At 40.0% G+C, this 21414-nt stretch overlaps 2 protein-coding genes across 18 annotated transcripts in view; one reads left to right on the top strand and one right to left on the bottom strand.

Moving 5' to 3' along the window:
* The window catches only part of LOC140631689 (testis-expressed protein 10-like), a 42011-nt gene extending 28748 nt beyond the window's left edge, over positions 1-13263 (bottom strand). Inside the window, 1 exon segment of the mRNA XM_072822890.1 lies at positions 13111-13263. Within this exon segment, the coding sequence (XP_072678991.1) occupies positions 13111-13263 (153 nt within the window).
* LOC140631715 (transient receptor potential cation channel subfamily V member 3-like) overlaps positions 1-21414 on the top strand; it is a 541542-nt gene that overhangs the window by 150120 nt on the left and 370008 nt on the right. The gene's annotated exons all lie outside the window — the stretch shown is intronic.

Genomic DNA, 21414 nt, shown 5'->3' with positions numbered 1-21414 from the left:
TCCAAAAAGTAATACAAAACACCTCTAATCTTACCACTGAAAAACTCCAAAGTAACTTCAAATATTTTTATATTCTGGACTTTTTATTTTTATTTTTTTAAAATATTTATTTATTTATTCATGAGAGACACACAGAGAGAGAGAGGCAGAGACACACACAGGCAGAGGGAGAAGCAGGCTCCATGCAGGAAGCCTGATGTGGGACATGATCCCGGGACTCCAGGATCACACCCTGGGCCAAAGGCAGGCACTACCGCTGAGCCACCCAGGGATCCCCTATTCTGGACTTTTTAAAATTTTAAGTCATCTCTACACCCAATATGGGGCTTGAACCTACAACCCTGAGATCAAGAGTCCCAAATTCCAGCGACTAAACCAGCTAGGCACCCCCATATTCTAGACATCTAAAATTTACATACTTTTACACAAATGTGGGATTACAAAACTCCTACCTTTTTCCTCTTAATAATATAACAGTACATTCCCTTTTTTCCCATTTCTCTGTCCCTCCAAATATATATTTTTTTAATTTTTAAAGATTTTATTTATGAGATGCCTCGGTGGCTCAGTGGTTGAGTGTCTGCCTTCAGCTCAGTGTGTGATCCCGGGGTCCTGGGATCGAGTGCTACATTGGGCTACCCGCGGGGAGCCTGCTTCTCCCTCTGTTTGTGTCTCAGACTCTGTCTCTGTGTCTCTCATGAATAAATTAAAAAAATCTTTTTAAAGATAAATAAAAATAAAGGTTTTATTTATTTATTTGACAGAGAGGGAAAGAGCACAAGCAGGGGGAGCAGCTAAGGGAGAGGGAGAAGCAGATTTCCTCCTGAGCAGGGAGCCCAATGTGGGGCTCCATCCCAGGACCCCAGGATCATCATTTGAGCCAAAGGCAGATACTGAACCGACTGAGCCACTGAGGTGCCTTTCTGTCTCTCTAAATATTATTCTAAAAGATAATTTAAGGATACATAACATTGTGTCATATGGATGTACCATAATGTGTTTATCCCATATTAGCATTAATTTCATTTGTTTTCATTCACTCTAATTGACAACTTTTTGAGAAAAAAATTGTAAACGTCCTTTGCTATAAATCTGTATGTCTGGATCCTATGACAGCTCCAGCCCTCAGCCCTTCTCTGCAGATCAGACTCCATGTAACGAAGACGCTGTCATCACATGAGTGCCGGACAGATAGTTCTAAACTAACGTGTGGAATTGCACTGGATTTTCTCCATTCCACCCCAAATGTGCTTCTCCCCATTTGTCTTGTTTCACTTCTCCAAACTTTACTCCTTTCCCAAGAGAGCCAGGCAAAGCCTAGGTGTTGCTTTTCTTCCTTTTTTTCTTTCCTCATTCCCCACATGTAATTCACCAGTACATTTTAAGTCAGTTTTCTAACACACCCTCCCACTGCTCCAGTACCGCCTGGTCTATTTGGCTTGCCTGGGTTCGGATCGCTGTCACTTCCCACTGGCTCGCCCCACGACCACTCTTGACACCTGTCACACCTCTCCTCTGCTCACCACCCTGTGGGGGGCTCTCACAAGACCCATGTAAAGTCCAGACTCTTCTGGCTGCTGCCAGGGCCCCATATGACAGTCACCTGCGCTGGCTGCCCTTCCTCTTCCACCACTCTCTTCCTCTTTGGCTCTTTGTCTGCCAAGCTGGCTTCTTTCTGCCTGGTAGAAAATCCCCTCCCTTCACACTCAAGCTTCCTCTTCCCTTTTGCTCAGGGTCCAGTGGACATGCCATGGCCCAAAGAGGCTTTCTGCCCAGTGCACAGTAAAGAAGCCCCAACTACTTTCAAACAGACCTCCACATTTTGTTTCCCATGTATGTGTACTAGTTCTTAAATACTCATGTATTTGTTTATTATACATCTACACATCAGAATGTTAAGCTCCGCGGAAGCAGACAAAAGGCTCGGTCTTACTCACTCACAGCTCTATCGCCAGAACCAAGAATAGCGCTTTACTTTGTGGTGGAAAGTAAATATTTACTAAATGAACAAATAAACCATGGAGATGTGTTACCATAATTTGTATTAAATAGAATTTCTCAGTCAAAAACTTTTTGACTTTTTGCTTCTCAGTCTTTACTGCCCATACTTACAAAATGCCAGTGTTCCTTCCCATCACCCATTATATGACAGGGCTAAATTTACCACCCCGCCCCCAAATCCAGCAGGGCATATATAATTTTGTTTTATCAGTTCAGTACATAGTATTTAACCAATTTTTAAATTTTTTCATATTACTTTCTATCATTAGGGCCAAAATAGTTTGAAGTTTGAAAATCTTTCTTGGGGCTCCTGGGTGGTTCAGTCGGTTAAAAATCTGCCTTCGGCTCAGGTCATGATCTCAGGGTCCTGGGATGTAGCTCCCTGTCAGGCTCCCTGCTTACCAGGGAGCCTGCCTCTCCCTTTGTCTGCTACTCTGCCTACTTGTGCTCTCTCTCTCTCAAATAAATAAATAAAATCTTAAAAAAAAATTCTTAAAATATGTTTCATTAGAAGCCCACTCCTTTTCTTAAAAAAAAAAAAAAAAAAGATTTTGTTTATTTGAAAGAAAGAGTGTGAGCAGGTGGAGGGGCAGAAGGAGAGCGAGAAGCAGACCCCCTGCTGAGCAGGGAGCCTGAGGTGGGGCTCAATCTCAGGACCCTGGGATCATGACCTGAACAAAAGGCAGATGCTTAACCAACTGAGCCTCACAGACGTCCCAATCCATGCAGGCCACATGTATCTGATGATGTCTGAAAATAAAGGAGGAAGCAAATGGGTACACATGTGGGGATAGAGGAAACATTCCTCAGCACCTCAAAAGCCATCTATGAAAAGCCCACAGCAAATATCATTCTCAATGGGGAAGCACTGGGAGCCTTTCCCCTAAGATCAGGAACAAGACAGGGATGTCCACTCTCACCACTGCTATTCAACATAGTACTGGAAGTCCTAGCCTCAGCAATCAGACAACAAAAAGAAATAAAAGGCATTCAAATTGGCAAAGAAGTCAAACTCCCCCTATTTGCAGATGACATGATACTGTACATAGAAAACCCAAAAGCCTCCACCCCAAGATTCCTAGAACTCATGAAGCAATTCAGCAGTGTGGCAGGTTACAAAATCAATGCCCAGAAATTAGTGGCATTTCTATACACTAACAATGAGATTGAAGAAACAGAAATTAAGGAGTCAATTCCATTTACAATTGCACCCTAAAGCATAAGATACCTAGGAATAAACCTAACCAAAGAGGTAAAGGATCTATACCCTAAAGACTACAGAACACTTCTGAAAGAAATTGAGGGAGACACAAAGAGATGGAAAAATATTCCATGTTCATGGATGGAAGAATTAACACTGTGAAAATGTCAATCTTACCCAGGGCAATTTGCACATTTAATGCAATCTCTATCAAAATACCATGGACTTTCTTCAGAGAGTTGGAACAAATCATCTTAAGATTTGTGTGGAATCAGAAAAGACCCCAAATAGCCAGGGGAATATTAAAAATGAAAGCCAGAGCTGGGGACATCACAATGCTAGATTTCAGGTTGTACTACAAAGCTGTGGTCATCAAGCCAGTGTGGTACTGGCACAAAAACAGACACATAGATCAATGGAACAGAATAGAGAACCCAGAAGTGGACCCTGAACTTTATGGTCAACTAATATTCGATAAAGGAGAAAGGACTATCCATTGGAAGAAAGACAGTCTCTTCAATAAATGGTGCTGGGAAAATTGGACATCCACATGCAGAAGAATGAGACTAGACCACTCTCTTGCACCAGACACAAAGATAAACTCAAAATGGATGAAAGATCTAAATGTGAGACAAGATTCCATCAAAATCCTAGAGGAGAACACAGGCAACACCCTTTTGGAACTTGGCCACAGCAACTAATTGCAAGATACATCCATGAAGGCAAGAGAAACAGAAGTAAAAGTGAACTACTGGGACTTCGTCAAGATAAAAAGCTTCTGCACAGCAAAAGAAACAGTCAACCAAACCAAAAGACAACCTACAGAATGGGAGAAGATATTTGCAAATGACCTATCAGATAAAGGGCCAGTATCCAAGATCTATAAAGAACTTATTAAACTCAACAGCAAAGAAACAAACAATCCAATCATGAAATGGGCAAAAGACATGAAGAGAAATCTCACAGAGGAAGACATAGACATGGCCAACACGCACATGAGAAAATGCTCTGCATCACTTGCCATCAGGGAAATACAAATCAAAACCACAATGAGATAGCACCTCACACCAGTGAGAATGGGGAAAATTAACAAGGCAGGAAACAACAAATGTCAGAGAGGATGTGGAGAAAGGGGAACCCTCGTGCACTGTTGGTGGTAATGTGAACTGGTGCAGCCACTCTGGAAAACTGTGTGGAGGTTCCTCAAAGAGTTCAAAGTAGACCTGCCCTACGACCCAGCTGTTGCACTGCTGGGGATTTACCCCAAAGATTCAGATGCAATGAAACACCGGGACACCTGCACCCCGATGTTTCTAGCAGCAATGGCCACAATAGCCAACTGTGGAAGGAGCCTCGGTGTCCATCGAAAGATGAATGGATAAAGAAGATGTGGTTTATGTATACAATGGAATATTCCTCAGCCATTAGAAACGACAAATACCCACCATTTGCTTAGACATGGATGGACCTGGAGGGTATTATGCTGAATGAAAAATGTCAATCAGAAAGGGACAAACATTATATGGTCTCATTCATTTGGGGAATATAAAAGTTAGTGAAAGGGAATAAAGGGAAAGGAGAGAAAATGAGTGAAAATATCAGTGAGGATGACAAAACATGAGAGACCCCTAAATCTGGGAAACGAACAGAGGGTAGTGGAAAGGCAGGTGGGCGAGGGGTGGGGGCAACTGGGTGATGGGCACTGAGGGGAACACTTGGCGGGATAGCACTCGGTGTTATGCTATATGTTGGCAAATTGAACTCCAATAAATTTTTTTTAAAAAAAGGATTTTATTTATTTGAAAGAAAGCATGTGAGCAGGTGGAGGGGCAGAAGGAGAGCGAGAAGCAGACCCCATGCTGAGCAGGGAGCCTGATGTGAGGCTCAATCCCAGGACCCCAGGATCATGACCTGAACCAAAGGCAGATGCTTAACCCACTGAGCCCCCCAGGCGCCCCTCACTTCTGACCAATGCTTGCAGGCCACATGTATCTGATGATGTCTAAAAGTAAAGGAGAAAGCAAATGGGTACACATTTATTGAGATCCTGTTAGGCATCATACTTGTTTTCATTTAAGTATTTACGTGTATGTCATTTGATCCTCGTGACAACCCTAGAAAATAGATATTATCCCTTTTTTGTAGATGAAGGGATGTTCTCTGAGGGATTATGTTTCATGGAACTAACGGGTGGTAGAACTTAAATGTGTGCCCAAGTCTGGCTGGTGCCAAAGCCCCAGCTGCTAATGGGATGTCATAAAAATAAAAGGTTTATGTCTATCATCCAAACTTCCTGAGACTTAATAATTAAGTTTTAGTGTGGATTCTGGGTATCAGTGTTCTATTCAGAACATTTTAAAAAGAAACAAGTGTCATTCCTTTAGAATATTTCCACAAACTAGGTATCTGTTTTACTCTGTAAAGGAATATTTCACAGGTAGAAATGGAAGAGACTGGAATCCATCATTTATCCAGGGAAAGAAATGATAAACTGCTACTGCATATTTCAACAAACCTTTTATTTATGCATTAATAAAATTGCATCATCAAAATTGGTGCAGATGGGGTTTATATCATATTCTAGACAAGCTTACAGGTGCAAAGACTTGCCTTCCTTCTCATAAAGGGTAATACGTCCTTCATTCCAAGGTTGATGTGGAGCAAAAAGGCAGGAAACCATGAAGGGATCCATCCCTTTCTTTAGATCATAAAATAAAAATTATGAATATTTATTCGTTTCTAAGAATAAGTAGATCATCACAGAAACGGCATGAGGTCAGTTTAGTGCATTTGTGAAATTTTTGAGTTTCCCAGAGTGCTAACTTCATAAAGAATGTTCAGAATGTCACTAAAATCACCGTTTGGGTACATAAAAGGTAGAAGAGTTGAGAATGGCTTACACTTAAAAAAATATTAATAGGTTTGAGTCACTTTTATACTAGTTCTTCAGAGGTATGAAGGACCTTTTCATAATTGTTCTTTTTTTTAAAGATATTTTTATTTATTCATGAGAGACACACAGAGTGAGGCAGAGGCACAGGCAGAGGGAGAAGCAGGCTCCCTGTGGGGAGCCCAATGGGGGACTCCATCCCAGGACCCCGGAATCATGACCTGAGCCAAAGGCAGACGCTCAACCACTGAGCCACCCAGACTTCCCACGATTCTTTTTTAATCCCCAACATTTTGCAATAAAATTCAATAATGATGAAAAATTCCAAATGAGTTCACAGAAAATTTTAAGTTTTTATACTAGTGCAGTAATATATTTCGGTGCAAGGAGCCACATTTTAATGAAATGTTATATTTTGTGATATATTTAACTAAAGGAAGGTGGGCATAGTGAACTGGAGTTTATTTATGGTAACTGAGCAGATAACTCAGTACACATTTGACAAGACACTATTTGTAGGAAGCTAATTTCGAGTGGAAACAAATAGTTGTGAAAAATGAGGAAATCCTGCTGGAAAAAAAAAAAGTGTGACAAGATCAAATAGGAGTGTTAGAGTAATTTACTATTCTAGGCAATCCAGCAGCTGGTTCATCTAAAGCATTCCTGTTTTTCATGAGCCCTGGAAGAAGGAGACAAAATGGCTCAGAAAGTACGCTGACTTGCCTCTAACAGATTTCTGTAAAACTTTAATAGCAGAAAATGAGTTTTAGAAGCTCATTTCTTAGCCATTTGAGGGACTCTTAAATGAGACAATGCATATATTTCTAACTTTAGTTACTCAGAAATTATCCTAGAATAGAGACTTTTTTCAAACAGAGTAAAGATAAAAGGAGACAAATTTCTGCCTACGTCATTCATAAAAATTTTACTAGGTTGAAATCCACACTTAGAATCCATTTTATAGAATAATAAACATTTTAGCTAACATTGAGAAAATGATCCAGAAACCCAATGTAAAGTAGAATATGTAGCATTTTATAAAACTACACTTAATTGCTTAATTGTTCCAAATAAGGAGGTAGTATCATTGGTAGAAATAGCAATTGGAATCCCTAAAGACCCAAGAACTAGAGTAGATAAAGGAAAAGGGTAAATCATACAATGTAAAAATATATATGGAAAAATATTTTAATGCAACTAATGACCCATAGGTAGGATTATCTTTTTAAAAAATCATTCCAAGAGATTTGAGTGGAATCTCTTTATGAAGCTCCCCTCTGCGCGTGCGCGCGCGCGCACACACACACACACACACACACACACACACACACAAAGATTTTTTTTAATGTTTCCTTATCAGGAGCTGGGGGATGGGGAAGATGGGGAGGTGTTAGTTAGAAGACATAAATTTATAGTTATAAGGTGTCTATATGAGATCTACATCTTTGGATATATGATTGCACTGCACTCATTACCCACTGCAACTAACTGTATTTTTTAATAACAAAATGCATTTTTCATGGGAATTTTTGCCTCTTTGACTCTAGATTTTATTTAGATATTGGGGAACAAAAATCAAATGCTGTGTTTCCCAATACCAGCATAAAACCTTTGTTTATTCTCTCACAGCTCTGGGGAACATAAGTCCAAAATCAAGATGGTGATAGAGCGGGCACTCCAGGGAAGCTCTAAGGGAGGACTCTCCACTCTTCCAGTTTCTGGTGGATGCTGGCTCTCCTTGGCTTGTGGCCATATTGCTTTTATCTCTGTCCAGATCTTCACATCACCTCCTCTTCCTTGTGGGTCAGATCTCCTTTTGCTTTCCTCTTACACATGGAATACTTTTAGGGCTCACCTAGATAATCCACAATAATTACCCCATCTGAAGATTCTTAGCTTAATCACATCTGCAGAGACTTTTTTCAAATAAGATCACATTTGCAAGTTTCAGGGATTAGGCCTGAAATCTCCTGGGAGGCATTATTTATCTACTCTATGCTACAACATGGAGTTACCTATTCTCAAGTAGCTTTAATCTAATGTAGTTTGTACAATATTTTATTTTATTTTTTTAAAGATTTTTTATTTATTTATACATAGAGACACACAGAGAGAGAGAGAGAGGCAGGACACAGGCAGAGGAAGAAGCAGGCTCCATGCAGGGAGCCCGATGTGGGACTCGATCCCGGGTCTCGAGGATCACGCCCTGGGCTACAGGCGGCGCTAAACCGCTGCACCACCGGGGCTGTCCCTGTACAATATTTTAAAATGTAGGTGTTAGGGATGCCTGGGTGGCTCAGCAGTTGAGCATTTGCCTTGGCTCAGGTCGTGATCCCGGAGTCCCAGGATCAAGTCCCACATCAGTCTCTTCGCAGGGAGCCTGCTTCTCCCTCTGCCTGTGTCTCTGCTTCTCTGTGTCTTTCATGAATAAATAAATAAAATCTTTAAAAAAATGTATAGGTGTTAGCTACAGCTTTTAATTAAATAAAGCTAATCAAAGCTATCACAGTAATAGTACAGGAGAGGAGGAATTTGGGGTGAAAAAAATTAGCTTTGTACCAAAATTACTTTTTACCTCAAAGACTTCATCTCTTCTTAGTTACTGAGGTCATACAATAAAGCTCTATGGTCCTGTGCTAATTAAATATTGTAGAAATCAAGTTTTAAATGGTTTAGTAAAATTTATTTAATGGAAATTTATTTTCCAGAGTTTCATGAACATATTTTGCCTAAATGGTTTTTGTTGGTGTATACTGGGAATACATTAGAATTCTTGTTATTAGGCATTTTTAACAATTAGTTGTTTAAGTGAACTTGTTCTTGTTCTGGTTTTTTAGTGATCATTTCCTCACGTTCAGGCAATTTGTTCTCATGGTAAAGAAATTAAGACGATAAAAAAACATCTCTGGTCTTGTTTTATATAGTATGTCCAACTAGGAAAAAGATACATGTTAAAACGCCACATTAACAAAACACTGTTTTCATCCCCAGCATGTTTGATATTGATTCAGCAGCATGTCTGCAAGAGCAGACCAAGCTATAGATGATAATGTGAATCCGGAGATTATGTCATTGTATCTGTTATTATGTTAATTAGTTAAAGTGAATTACCAGTGTCCAGCAAGACATTACTCACTTTGGAATGCATTTCACTAGCAATTTATCATCGTAATAAGAGGCAGGAGAGACATATTAGTTCGTTAAGTGGCAGCAGTTATACCTGGTAATGGAAAGAGAAGCTGTGGTTATTAAAACACACTATAAAAAAAAAAATAAATAAATAAATAAAACACACTATAACTTTTGCATCAGAGTTGTTCATCTTTACTTAGATGCCTGATTTCAGACCCTTTTAATTCAGGTTCATCTGTGTATGTTTATTACCTTGAAGGATTCTTCAGCCTCGGGTTCATTATTTGCTTTTTATTCTAAATTGCTGTCAAATGCAACAGGACTCGAATTCTTTATGGGACATGAAAATTTCTCCTAGGAATGCGGATTTGAAGGGAACTTAGCAGAAACATGCTTGCTGTCCCTTGACCCCACCACGTTCATAAAGAAATACTGGCAATTCAGTTACTGAGTGTGGGCTCTACACCACAGCCAGGCTCCTGCCTTGTGAACAGTAGGTCCCGTGGCAGAGAGATGGTCCAAAAAGAAAGGGTGCCAATAGGCGCAGCTCTCTCTTGGTAACAAATGCGATTCCTTTAACTGAACATAAATACATATAACGTGTCTGGTGCAAGCTCATTCTCAGTATAGGTTAAAAAATCTTTGCAGAAATATACCAAATTTGTGTGGAGTGAAATTAACTAGACCAAGATCTTTATTCCAGGATGACTGGAAGAGTTTTCTAAGAAACACATCATTGGGGGATCATCGATCCCTGGGTGTCTCCACCGTTTGGCACCTGCCTTTGGCCCAGGGCGTGATGCTGGAGTCCCAGAATCGAGTCCGGCATCGGGCTCCCTGCATGGAGCCTGCTTCTCCCTCTGCCTGTGTCTGCACATCTCTCTCTGTGTCTCTCCTGAATGAATAAATAAAATCTTTTTAAAAAGTAGAAGAAAATGTAGAAGTGGGGAGTCTGCTTCTCCCTCTCCCGGTCCCCCTGCTTGTGTGCTTGCCTAATCTCTCTCTCTGTGTCAAATAAATAAATACTATCTTTAAAATAAATAAAACTTTAAAAGTGGCAATAGTAAAACAAAGAAAGGTCAGGTTGCCACTTCTCAAATAGACACGTCAGAAGCTCCTGCTCTCCCCGGGAGAGAAGAGCCATCACAGGTGTAGAAAAATCTTTCTTTTACTTCCTTTGAGTTTTTACTAACATCAAATGGAGTGGTGATTTGCAAATGGCCAGTTTGTCAGACAGACTCAAATCTCCAGTAACGCTTGCAGATCAGTTTTATTTGCTTTAGGCTGAGCATTGATCTGTCCATTGTTTCAAATAATTGATAATTGAGGGTGCTTTATAAAAATGGTGAACTGGCTAAAGGATGTTCCCTTAAATCATAGAGCTTGCTCATAGATGTCAGGTGGGAAATACCCTCTGGAGAGAAGTAAGTAACTTGACTAGAGGAACCTTAGTAATAGGGCATATTCAGATTATCCAAACCCCTACCTTTGTGTACAGATGTTCCCTTCTCATCTAATCACTTGTAAACAAAAAAACAAAAATAACTAGAAATAAACTCAAACTCCATCTTCTCTGATAGTAGGAGCTACTGCTAGCAATAATTCTGGGAAAATGGGAAGAGGGGCAGGTACCCGACTAAATTCAGGGATTTATGTGAAATTCTGCAGTGAATTGGAGACGCTGGTGCTAAACCTTCTTGTCTGCCCAGTTCCTGATGACAGCTGCTGCCTGGCCAGAGGTGCTGGGGGAGCTCTCTCTTGATACGCTAATTCTACCCAGAGAAATAACCTAAAGATCATAACAATGAAGGGACCACCAGATGAAAATCCTTGACTAGTCCTGCAAACACTCTACCATGAAATGGACAAGCCCTCCCCAGTGTACCAGGCCTTCCAATGAGCTTGTTGGGGCTTCACAAGTTAAGAACGGACAGCCAAGGAGCACAAGCTATTTGAGGAAAGCCTCTAACAAAATATTCCAGAAACAGTGCAGAGAAAGTTGCAGGGAAAGATTCTAATAATGAGACGGTGCAAAAACATTTCTCAAAACTGAGGACAAATGTCTCCAGTTTGAAGAGATGTGTCATTGCCTTCCACTTGAGTGAATTAAGATTGACACGCACATGACTGTGACATTTAGACCATCATGGAGCGTTGCTCTTTGGTATAATCTCTAAGAGATGTCCTCCCTTACACCCTGAGGAACCACCTTGGACACACACTTATTTGAAGACAAAGCCACCACCACAGTAACATTCCACACAGGCCCTCCCACTTCGAACTTCTTTTATTCCTAATGATTTCTATTCATCATATTTCATTATTCTCTCCTGCTCTGTCAGGGCAATCTCAGGCCATCAGAGGTCTCAGAAATGCCCAACTCCAAATGGAAGTGGTCAAAGGTCCAGGGTGGTTTTTTTTTTTTCCCTTAAAAGTAATCATCGTACTAATTCATAAATGTAAGTAGATATGTGGGCATTGGGCATTAGCACCTTTCTTCCCACTGGAATTCGATCTCTCAATACTGGTTAATGCATTGGAGTAGAGCTGACTTCTTTGACTTCTTTTTCTAAGCCCTGGCTCACTCAGTATGTCCTGTCAGCTACCATCTAATTGTAAAAGTAACAAATCCCAGATGCCATGCGCCAAACACCACGCTGAGTAATTTACATACAATGTCAAATTACTTTTACAAACATCCTATAGGGAAGTTACATCATTCTCATTTTAACTTGGATTTAACCTAAGGCTGTATTATTAGCCATTTAGCTCCTGAAAGTTGCCACCTAGGACTTACATGTGTGCATGGGAGTAGAGATGCAGGTGCTAGGGAGAGCAATCCTTTATCCAGAATGATTTGAAGCCTTGTGGGATTCCCACTGTGAGTGCTGGGGATCCTGGACCATCTTGATGAAATGGAGAAGAGATTCCAATGTGTAAGTCTTTCACAAATTCAGCCCTCTCTTCCAGGCATTTAGGTGGATCCGAGACACTGCTAATTTTCTGTGTGAAACTGAGAAACTATTCATTTCTAGACTGTATATCAGTAAATTACTGTTAGAAATGTGATACTGATGAAGGTCATATTGAATGAGATTTCCTAATTCAGCATAAACGTGTATTAGGATAATGTGCACGTTTTTCAGCCAGTATGCATCATAATTAATAATCATCAGCAATGAGCAAATTCATACATTTTTGTCTCCACTGCTCTTTTGAACCAGTTTATTTAATTGAAGCTTTCTATTTCCATTAAGTACTTAATATATATCAAAACTTTGTTCTCAAGGATTAGTGGATTTTTATGCATCATTTTGAGATAATGATGTGCCCTTGGGCAATTAGTTAAGTAAACAGTGACAAGGAATGCCAGTTCTTCATGGATGGAATCTGAGGTGTTTGTTATTTACACATATCCATTGCTTCAAATTTTATTTATTTATTTATTTATTTATTTATTTATTTATTTATTTATTTTAAAGATTTTATTTATTTAATCATGAGAGACAAAGAGAGGCAGAGTCACAGGCAGAGGGAGAAGCAGGCTCCCCACACAGCAGGGAGCCCGATGTGGGACTCCATCCTAGGACTCCAGGATCACCTCTTGAGCCAAAGACAGATGCTCAACCACTGAGTCCCCAGGTGCCCCTCAAATTTCTTTCAAAGTAACTATTTTTATTTAAGAGAAATAAAATCATGTTATTAAAGATTATACAGAACATTTCCAAAGCACAAAGAGAGCAAAGCGAGCTTGTATATACTTTACATATAACCCTCCTTTTTCTGTGATTCTTTATCCCTTTTTGAATTTAACTGTCACTTCCAATTTACCCTTACTTCTCCAGAACATTCTTACCTTCTGCTTCACTTAGCAGGTAGTACATACCCTCCCATTCCAGCCAGGCTTCCAGGGGTTCTCTGATATTTGGAGGGCTTTGACTGGACCCTCGTTCTCCCATGAGCATATGGAGCACAGAGACCCCGAGGGCTTTTCTTCCTCTCCGTATCCCTTTCCATTACAAGGCTGGCAGTCTGGCATCCCTTCTCCTACCACCTTTGATGGCCAGTTTCTTTCAACTTTAGACTTGACTTCTCCTTTTCTCCCCTAATCCTTCTTCCAGTGCTGTGTGGACTGTCTTGCTGGCCAGTTTTGCACAGTGCCTTCTGTGAAATGAAACTCAAAAAAGATGAGGCTGCTGAGTAATATTATATTGAAATATCATCAAGAAAAGATTCTCTGTAGAGAATTACTTTGATTAATTTAACACTGATCCATTCCAGGGCTAAAACTTGGCCGTAGCTCTCTGACACGTCCCAGAAAATCTCTTTTTTAAGCCATATTCTTCCCTGGTGATTGCTAAAGTCCCTTAATGGTTTTATTGCTTAAGGAAGAGTTATTGGATGAGAACAAAATTATACTAAATGCACATAACCTATATTAAAAACAGCCAATTGTAAATGCCCATAATCTCATGCAGTAGCAGTCCCCATGAACCATGCTTTTTATTCACTTTAATTCTCCTTAGGTAGCAGCTTTTCTGGCCAAGGTCTCCTTCTGCTGGCTCTCAAGGTCCTCCGTTAAATCTCCTCCCTCTGTGATTGTCCTGCTCTCTTCTAAACGATGGCACTGAGCTAAAATCTCCATTTTGTAGATAAATTCATCTTGTCCTTCTTCAAACTTTATTGTTTCTGGATCCACAGTCTTCCTGTAACTTGTTCCCAGAGCTTTAATATTCTGGACTTGGTCTCCCATGCCAGGTTCCCTCCACTCCCTGGAAGATTGCTACTCAGTTGTTCCATTTGTGGTGGAGGCCTCTGGCCTCCTGATCTAGTGCTCTTTGCAGTATACCAGGATGACCCTGTTGTCATGACATCTAAGCGTAGTCCACACCAGCTGATGGATCCTGACAGTCCAGCAAGAGTTAGTCTTTTATTCATATACAACTTGTTTCTGGAAAGGGGGCGAGAGATTGATCTTCCTATTCCTTGCCCCATTTTAGTGGATGCTCAGCAAAGCAGCCAAAGTGACCTCTGTGAAACATAAAGGAGAGCACACTACTTCTCTACTCATCTCCCTCTGTGGCACCTCATTGCATTGAGTCAAAGCCACAGTCTTTCCAGGGTCCAAAAGGCCCAGCCTCTGGATGTCTGTTTCTCAGCAGGCCTCCCCTTCTGCCTCTCATCTCTCTCCAGCATATTGTCCCTGTGGTCCTCACACATGCCACATATGCTTCTGTCCTGGAGTCAGTGCTCTGGCTTAGGGCCTGGCACACTCTTCCCCAGGTACATGCTGGGACAACCCCTTCACTTCCTTCAAGTCTTTGATGAAATCTCACTTCCCTTCCCAGGCCTACCTGGACTATCCTGCAGAATAGAGCAAGCTGTCCCTCCTCCCCACCACACCCAGGTCTTTCCTGTCACTATCAGCTCACTCTATTTGTCCTTTTTTGCCATGTTCCTTTCACGGCATTCTATATAATTTTCTTTTTTACTGGATTTATTATTTATTCTCTTATTTATATTCAGTAAGTGCAATGATTTTCATCATGTAATTACAATTATGATGCTTGTCATCACCATCATCACTTAGAACAATATCTGGCACATAGTGGGTATTCAAAAATATTTATTGAATGGAAGTAATGATCTTACACAATTGATAACTTGGCCCCTAATTTATCCTTAGAACAGAGGACACCATTTCACTTCTGGAGGTGGGCAGAACAGCAATGTGAATGTATTTAATAAAACTGAACTGTACTCATTAAAATGGTTAAGTTGGTAAATTTAATGTTATATGGGTTTTTGTCTCAACAAAAAAAATATTATTTCTTTTAAAAATTTCATTTACTTATTCATGAGACATATAGGCAGAGGGAGAAGCAGGCTCCCTGCAGGGAGCCCAATGTGGGACTCGATTCCAGGACCCTGGAATCATGCCCTGAGATGAAGGCAGATGCTCAACCACTTGAGCTACCCAGATGCTCTACAACAAAAATAATTAGAAGGACTGTGTGTGTGTTCAAAAACTGTGAATTATACACACCCTGTGGGACTACACAGAATACTCCAGATCCAGGATGTCCTCACACAGGTGTCCTGCTCAAGCCCTGACTAGCGGCTGCCTGTGAGTGTTGGCACTGAGCACAATTGCCCAGGCTGGACTAGCTACCTTTCTGGCTCTGATAGCCTATAGTTTCTCTACCTCTACAAAGGAATCTTATTTTAGCATAGAACCCAAATGACAGTTCAGTTTTATTAAGTACATTCACATTGCTGTTCTGCCTACCGCCAGAGCTTTCCATCCTACAAAACTGAAACTCCATACCCATTGAACAGTAACTCTCCATCGCTCCTCCTCCCAGCCCCTGCAATGCCACTCCACTTTCTGTGTTGCTGAATTTGACTCCTTTAGGTACCTCATACACACAGAAACATAGTTTTTGTCTTCTTTTTGAGATGGGCTTATTTTACTTAGCTTAATGTTTGTTAGGTTCATTCATGGGTAGCCTGCATCAGAATTTTTTTCCTTTTTAGAGCTGAATAATATTCCATCATATGTATACACCACATTTTGTTTTTTTTATTCATCCCACAAGGCTAGACCTTTCCCCTCATCCTATGCCTCTCCTCCCAGGGATTGTAGCTAATGGCAATTTTAAGTGAAATAACCTTGGTTAGAAGAGGTACTTGAGATTCTTCAGACAATGTCATCAGAGCGAACGTCAGAATGACTCTTAGTTTAAAGCAAGGTTGAGAGAAGTAACTGGCGAGCAGTTTGGTCCATGATGAGGAAGTAATGAAAGTTCACCATGTCTGCATAGTTACTGTGGATCACAAGTGCTTCATCATAGCAAAGAAACCAACATCTCGCCTTTGTGACCGTCTGAAAAATATGCTTGTGCTTGCAAACCTACAGAAGCAAAAGCCTTCTGGATAAAAATTAAACATACAGAGATTTTAGCTTTAAAGCTGAGTTACTTCTTTCTCCATATAAAAACGTTTCCAGGGGAAAAAATGATGATCACAAGCTGTCCAGAATTTTCAAGCCCATTTGAAATCTTTACATTGAAACTGGAATACTAGAAACTTCATCTGTTTGTGATTCTTCCTCTAAATTTGTAAAGGACTCTGATCCAGAGGCTTCTAATCTCCAACTAAGTATTGTTCTGGTCTTATCTTGTGTACCATTTTCTTTCTTCTACTTCCTCCCTTCCTCTATCTAGCCTTCCCTTCCTCCCCCTCTTTCTTTTTTCTTTCTTTCTTTTGGTATTTGTTCATTGATGAAGTTATGCTATGACCTTTATCCTTCTAGTTTTATTTTAAAATGAGAAATCCTTCTTTGTTCATACACATTTTGAAAACCAGAGTAGAAAACAAGCCATTCAGAGAAAATTCATCATAAAGCAGTTCTCATATCTGAGATGAGGATGGGCCAAACCTGCAGGCCAGCTCATTTGAGACTGACACATAATCTCACGGAAGGGGGGAGGGTGTGTCACATGACCGGTGTTGCCACAACCACATGCATCATCCCCTCCCCTCTCTCACAGTTGCACAATGATGGTTATATAAATTCTTAAGACTGTTAGCAACATCCACTTGAACTTGGGTTTTGGAATAATGATTGCTTCTGAATACAACTGTTTAATGATTTTGCATTGCTACCTATTTCCTTGTAAAATCCTGCATAAAGGGATGCCTGGGTAGCTCAGTGGTTGAGTGTCTGCTTTTGGCTCGGGTCATGATCCTGGGTCCTGGGGTGGAGTCTTATGTTGGTCTCCCCTCGAAGAGCCTGCTTCTCCCTCTGCCCAGATCTCTGCCTCTCTTTGTCTCTCATGAATAAACAAATAAAAATTCTAAAAATCCTTCATAAAATGCACCATGTTTGAATGTAACATTCTATTTTTTTTCACAAATCCTGCTTCCTGTTAGATTTATGTGTTGCCATTTCAAATATGCCCAAGCTGTACATTATCGTGAAGGAGGCAAGTCCTGTTTACAGCATCCTCACTTCTCCTGTCAGTGGCACTTCCCCCAAGTGCCCATTATGGGGCCTCTGATCCCTCATGAGAATCATTACAGTTCTAGCAAAACCCTGTTCATGAAGGAAATGACAGACTTATTAATGTGAAGACATTAGTATCTGAGAGGGCTTATTATGTCATCCATCCCAAGGGTATCTGCATTTTTATAATGGTCAATGCTTTAGCCTGAGAAATAGAACACTTACGGGTGGATTTTGAATGTCTACAGTGAACCAAAGAAATGAGACTTTTTTTGGTAAGATGTAGTCCCTGGAGAACCCTGAAGTCCGATCACACAGATGATTGTCTTTATGGAAGGCCAGGTAGAGCTTTTTGCAGGTTACAGTAATTTATAGCCCCATCTCTGTGTGCAATTACTTTGAGTACATTTCTGAATCTGTGTCTTGTGGCTTTGCAGTTTCTGGTTCAAGAAATCTCTGTGTACATTTTCATATTTTATATGTTATATTTCATATTTTTATATTTACCAGAATTATTTTCTGAGTTTTACTAAGATATAGATTTCATATGTTTCATTGATACCACTTTGTTCAGGAATATTAACAAGTAATTATGCACCTATTGATATTACTTAGCTCTGAATAACTGGAATTTTTCCAAAAACTAAATCTCTCAGTAAAGGTCAGAATTTACTACCACGGTCAGCATTCAAAGGATTATGCTACAGAATCTGAGGACATTCAGAAGAGGCACTCTATGACATTATAATCAAATGATACTTTTTTTGTATCATTAGTCTGTAACTTCTTACGTGATTATTGTGAAAATGACCTGACTTAACCAAAATGGACAGAGTCGGGTGTGTCAGGTTTTATGAAATGAATCTCACTATCTTGGGTTATTAATTATTTATTAACTTTATTAATTATTAATTTTTTCAGCATTTCTGAAGCCTAGATGAATATCAAAACCACCTCAAAAGCTTTTTACACTAAGAGATCACTAGGACTCTGCCCAGAGACCTGACCCAGAATCTCCTGGTCTCCCACCCAAAATGTGTAGTTGTAATTGGCTTCGGAAGTATCCCTGTGCAACCAGGGGACTGCTTGTTGGGGGCCATTGAGAACGACTAATGTACAGTTACCCCATTCAGAAAACTTGGAGTGACTCTAAAGTTCCTCATCCCCGCTTTATCAAGCAACAAGATCCTATCAACTTTACATTTTACATTTTCTATTTATTTGAGAGAGAAGGGAGAGGGAGAGCAAGTAGGAAGAGAGGTGGAGAGAGAGGGAGAGAATGAATTCTCAAGCAGACTTCTCACTGAATATGGAGTCTGTTGAGGGTTTCAATCCCAGAACCCTGAGATCATGACCTGAGCTGAACTCAAGAGTCAGCTAGTTAACTGATGAACCACTCAATTTTATGTTTTAAATTCTCTCACCATCCCATTATTATATTTATGAGCATGAATGTCTCACCACTTCTCTCAAATAAGAGAACTGAATTCTATTCTGGCATAATCTGAGCATTTATGAAATATCTGTTGAATGAATGATGAATTGAATGGAGATATCATGATAGACCTTGTTAAATGCCTTTCTGACCCCGGTTTTATTACATCACACATTTCTCCGAATTACTGAATCTTGGTGACAGTTTACATTTTCCAGAATTATAGGAACTCTTGGTGTGCTGTATATGGTTTTATTTTTTTTAAGATTTTATTTATTCATGAGATAGAGAGAGAGAGAGAGAGAGAGAAAGGCAGAGACACAGGCAGACGGACAAGCAGGCTCCATGCAGGGAGCCCGATGTGGGACTCAATTCCCAGTCTCTAGGATCACACCCTCGGCCGAAGGCAGGTGCCAAATCGCTGAGCCAACCAGGGATCCCTGTATGTGGTTTTAAAGGTCGCCAGTCAGGACTAAATATTCTTGCTTGTGGATTCTTTCAGTACCTATAAATTGTTTCCCCAGAGGCAAGACTCATGGAACCCCCTTGGAGGAGCCCCTTGTGAAATCCTGGCTTTCCTGTAACTAGAGTTGGGATTTCATCTTAGCTTTTTCCCATCCACTCAGGAGCTCAAGAAGACAAGAAATATATTAAAAGCTGGAGAATTTTCAGTTTCTTGCACGTCCCTTTTTCATCTAGTAACATAACTCAATTACCCCAAAGTCATCAATGTGATCTTCCTTACTCCTAAAATAATCTTTCTTGCTTTTAATAAGTGCTGTGCCCTTTAACTTCTTTTGAGTTTTATATCTTTTACAATGTTCCTATCGGTCCTTTCTAATAATTAATACTTCGTCCTCACAGGATGGCATGCATTGCTAGAAGTGTTTTTTTGTTTGTTTGTTTGTTTGTTTGTTTTTTCTAGAAGTGTTTTATATGTGTAGGTGAACTTACTGATCTTCACAAAAACACTACGAGGTAGGCAGCTATCATCACCATTTTACAGAGGAGGAAACCAAGGCATGGGTGAGTCAAGTAATTTGTCCAGGGGTCCTATGGTTCAAAAGTATTTGAGTTGAGATTTGAATTCAAGCAGCCTGGCTCTAATAGTCCTAACCACTCTGCCAGACTGCCTTGTTACTTAGCTGTTGTCAGGTATGGATCATTGGTCCATGTCTTTTGTCCAAAGTTTGGTACTGGATGAATTTAGTGAACAGTATTATATGCATCTGCGTTGACCCTGTTCATTACGTACCCCCTCCTCTGTCACCAGGAGTGTTTGTGAATACACAGATGACATGACTTCCTTCAACATTTTCCCATGTCTCTTGGAATCAGACCATGTTATTCAGAAAACACACCCACATGCACACACAAAACACGACGTTAGTTGAAAAGAAATTGACTAAATATATTTAACTAAGGGACCCTTGGGTGGCTCAGTGGTTGAGCATCTGGCTTCAGCTCCAGTCATGATCCCAGGATCCTGGGATCGAGTTCCACAACGGGCTCCCGGCAGGGAGTCTGCTTCTCCCTCTGCCTATGTCTCTGCCTCCCTCTGTGTGACTCTCATGAATAAATTAATAAAATCTTTAAAAATAATAAATAAATAAATAAATAAATTTAACTGAATATTGTGATCAGTTTCCATATTTTCTTTTTAAATTAAATTGTTAAGATGCTATTATCTAACGAGGAAGGAAACTAAAATTCCTCCATGCTATTCACACTTTTCAACTATTTATATAATCTTCTCTTTTGGTGAAAACTTTAGCAACTGTTTATGGCTTGCTGGAAAGTCATTCTTATTCTCACTCAAACCAAAGAAGAAAACCATAAGTGATTGATTTGTGGTCATCGAGAATTTATCAAAACTGACAGGACCAGGGGATCCCTTGGCTCAGCGGTTTAGCGCCTGCCTTCGGCCAGGGGAGTGATCCTGGAGTCCCGGGATCGAGTCCCACGTCGGGCTCCCTGCATGGAGCCTGCTTCTCCCTCTGCCTGAGTCTCTGCCTCTCTCTCTCATGAATAAATAAATAAAATCTTTTTAAAAAAACACTTAATTCCCTATTAGAGAGCTTCTCTATTTATATATAAATTTATATATTTGTATTTTATTTTTATACAATAATTTTTAAATAATAAAAATTATAAATAATTTTTATATTTATATTTGTATTTTATTGTATATATTCATATTCATTATATAGAAGTTAAGAAATTTTATGTGATATTAACATATAGGAAGTTTTCAATGAAAGTGCTTCTTAGGATGAATTTTCAGATTAGCACCTCTCTCCACCACTGGAACAGAGGACTATTTGCCTCTAGGGTGTCTGACCACCATGGGCTGTTTGGGTCACACTCTGAGCACTTGGCCGTGACCCAGGGACATGGCCCTTTACAGAGACCTCTAAGTAGTCCAGAGTTGCATTTCATCACCTCTTTTCATAATCCTCTCAACACAGCCCTTAATATTCATTTTAATTAAGGATTTTTTGGTAAGAAATTACTATATGAGCCATTGAAGTAACAGGACAGAACACATACTCTTACTTGTATGGTTTTGTTTCTTGACTGTGAATATTAGTAATGAGAAGGGGGAGGAGGAATGTGTTAAGGACTTATAATATAGTTACCTTATTGAAATTTCAAAACTTTGTTATGAGATAGAGGATTGTTACTCTTCTGCTGCAGATGGAGAAATCAAAGCTTCGAGGATTATAAGTTGTTTAACGTCACACAGC

This window comes from Canis lupus, chromosome 4 (genome assembly GCF_048164855.1).
Source record: "Canis lupus baileyi chromosome 4, mCanLup2.hap1, whole genome shotgun sequence".
Classification (NCBI taxonomy): Eukaryota; Metazoa; Chordata; class Mammalia; order Carnivora; family Canidae; genus Canis; species Canis lupus.
This window is presented reverse-complemented; position numbering and strand designations above follow the sequence as displayed.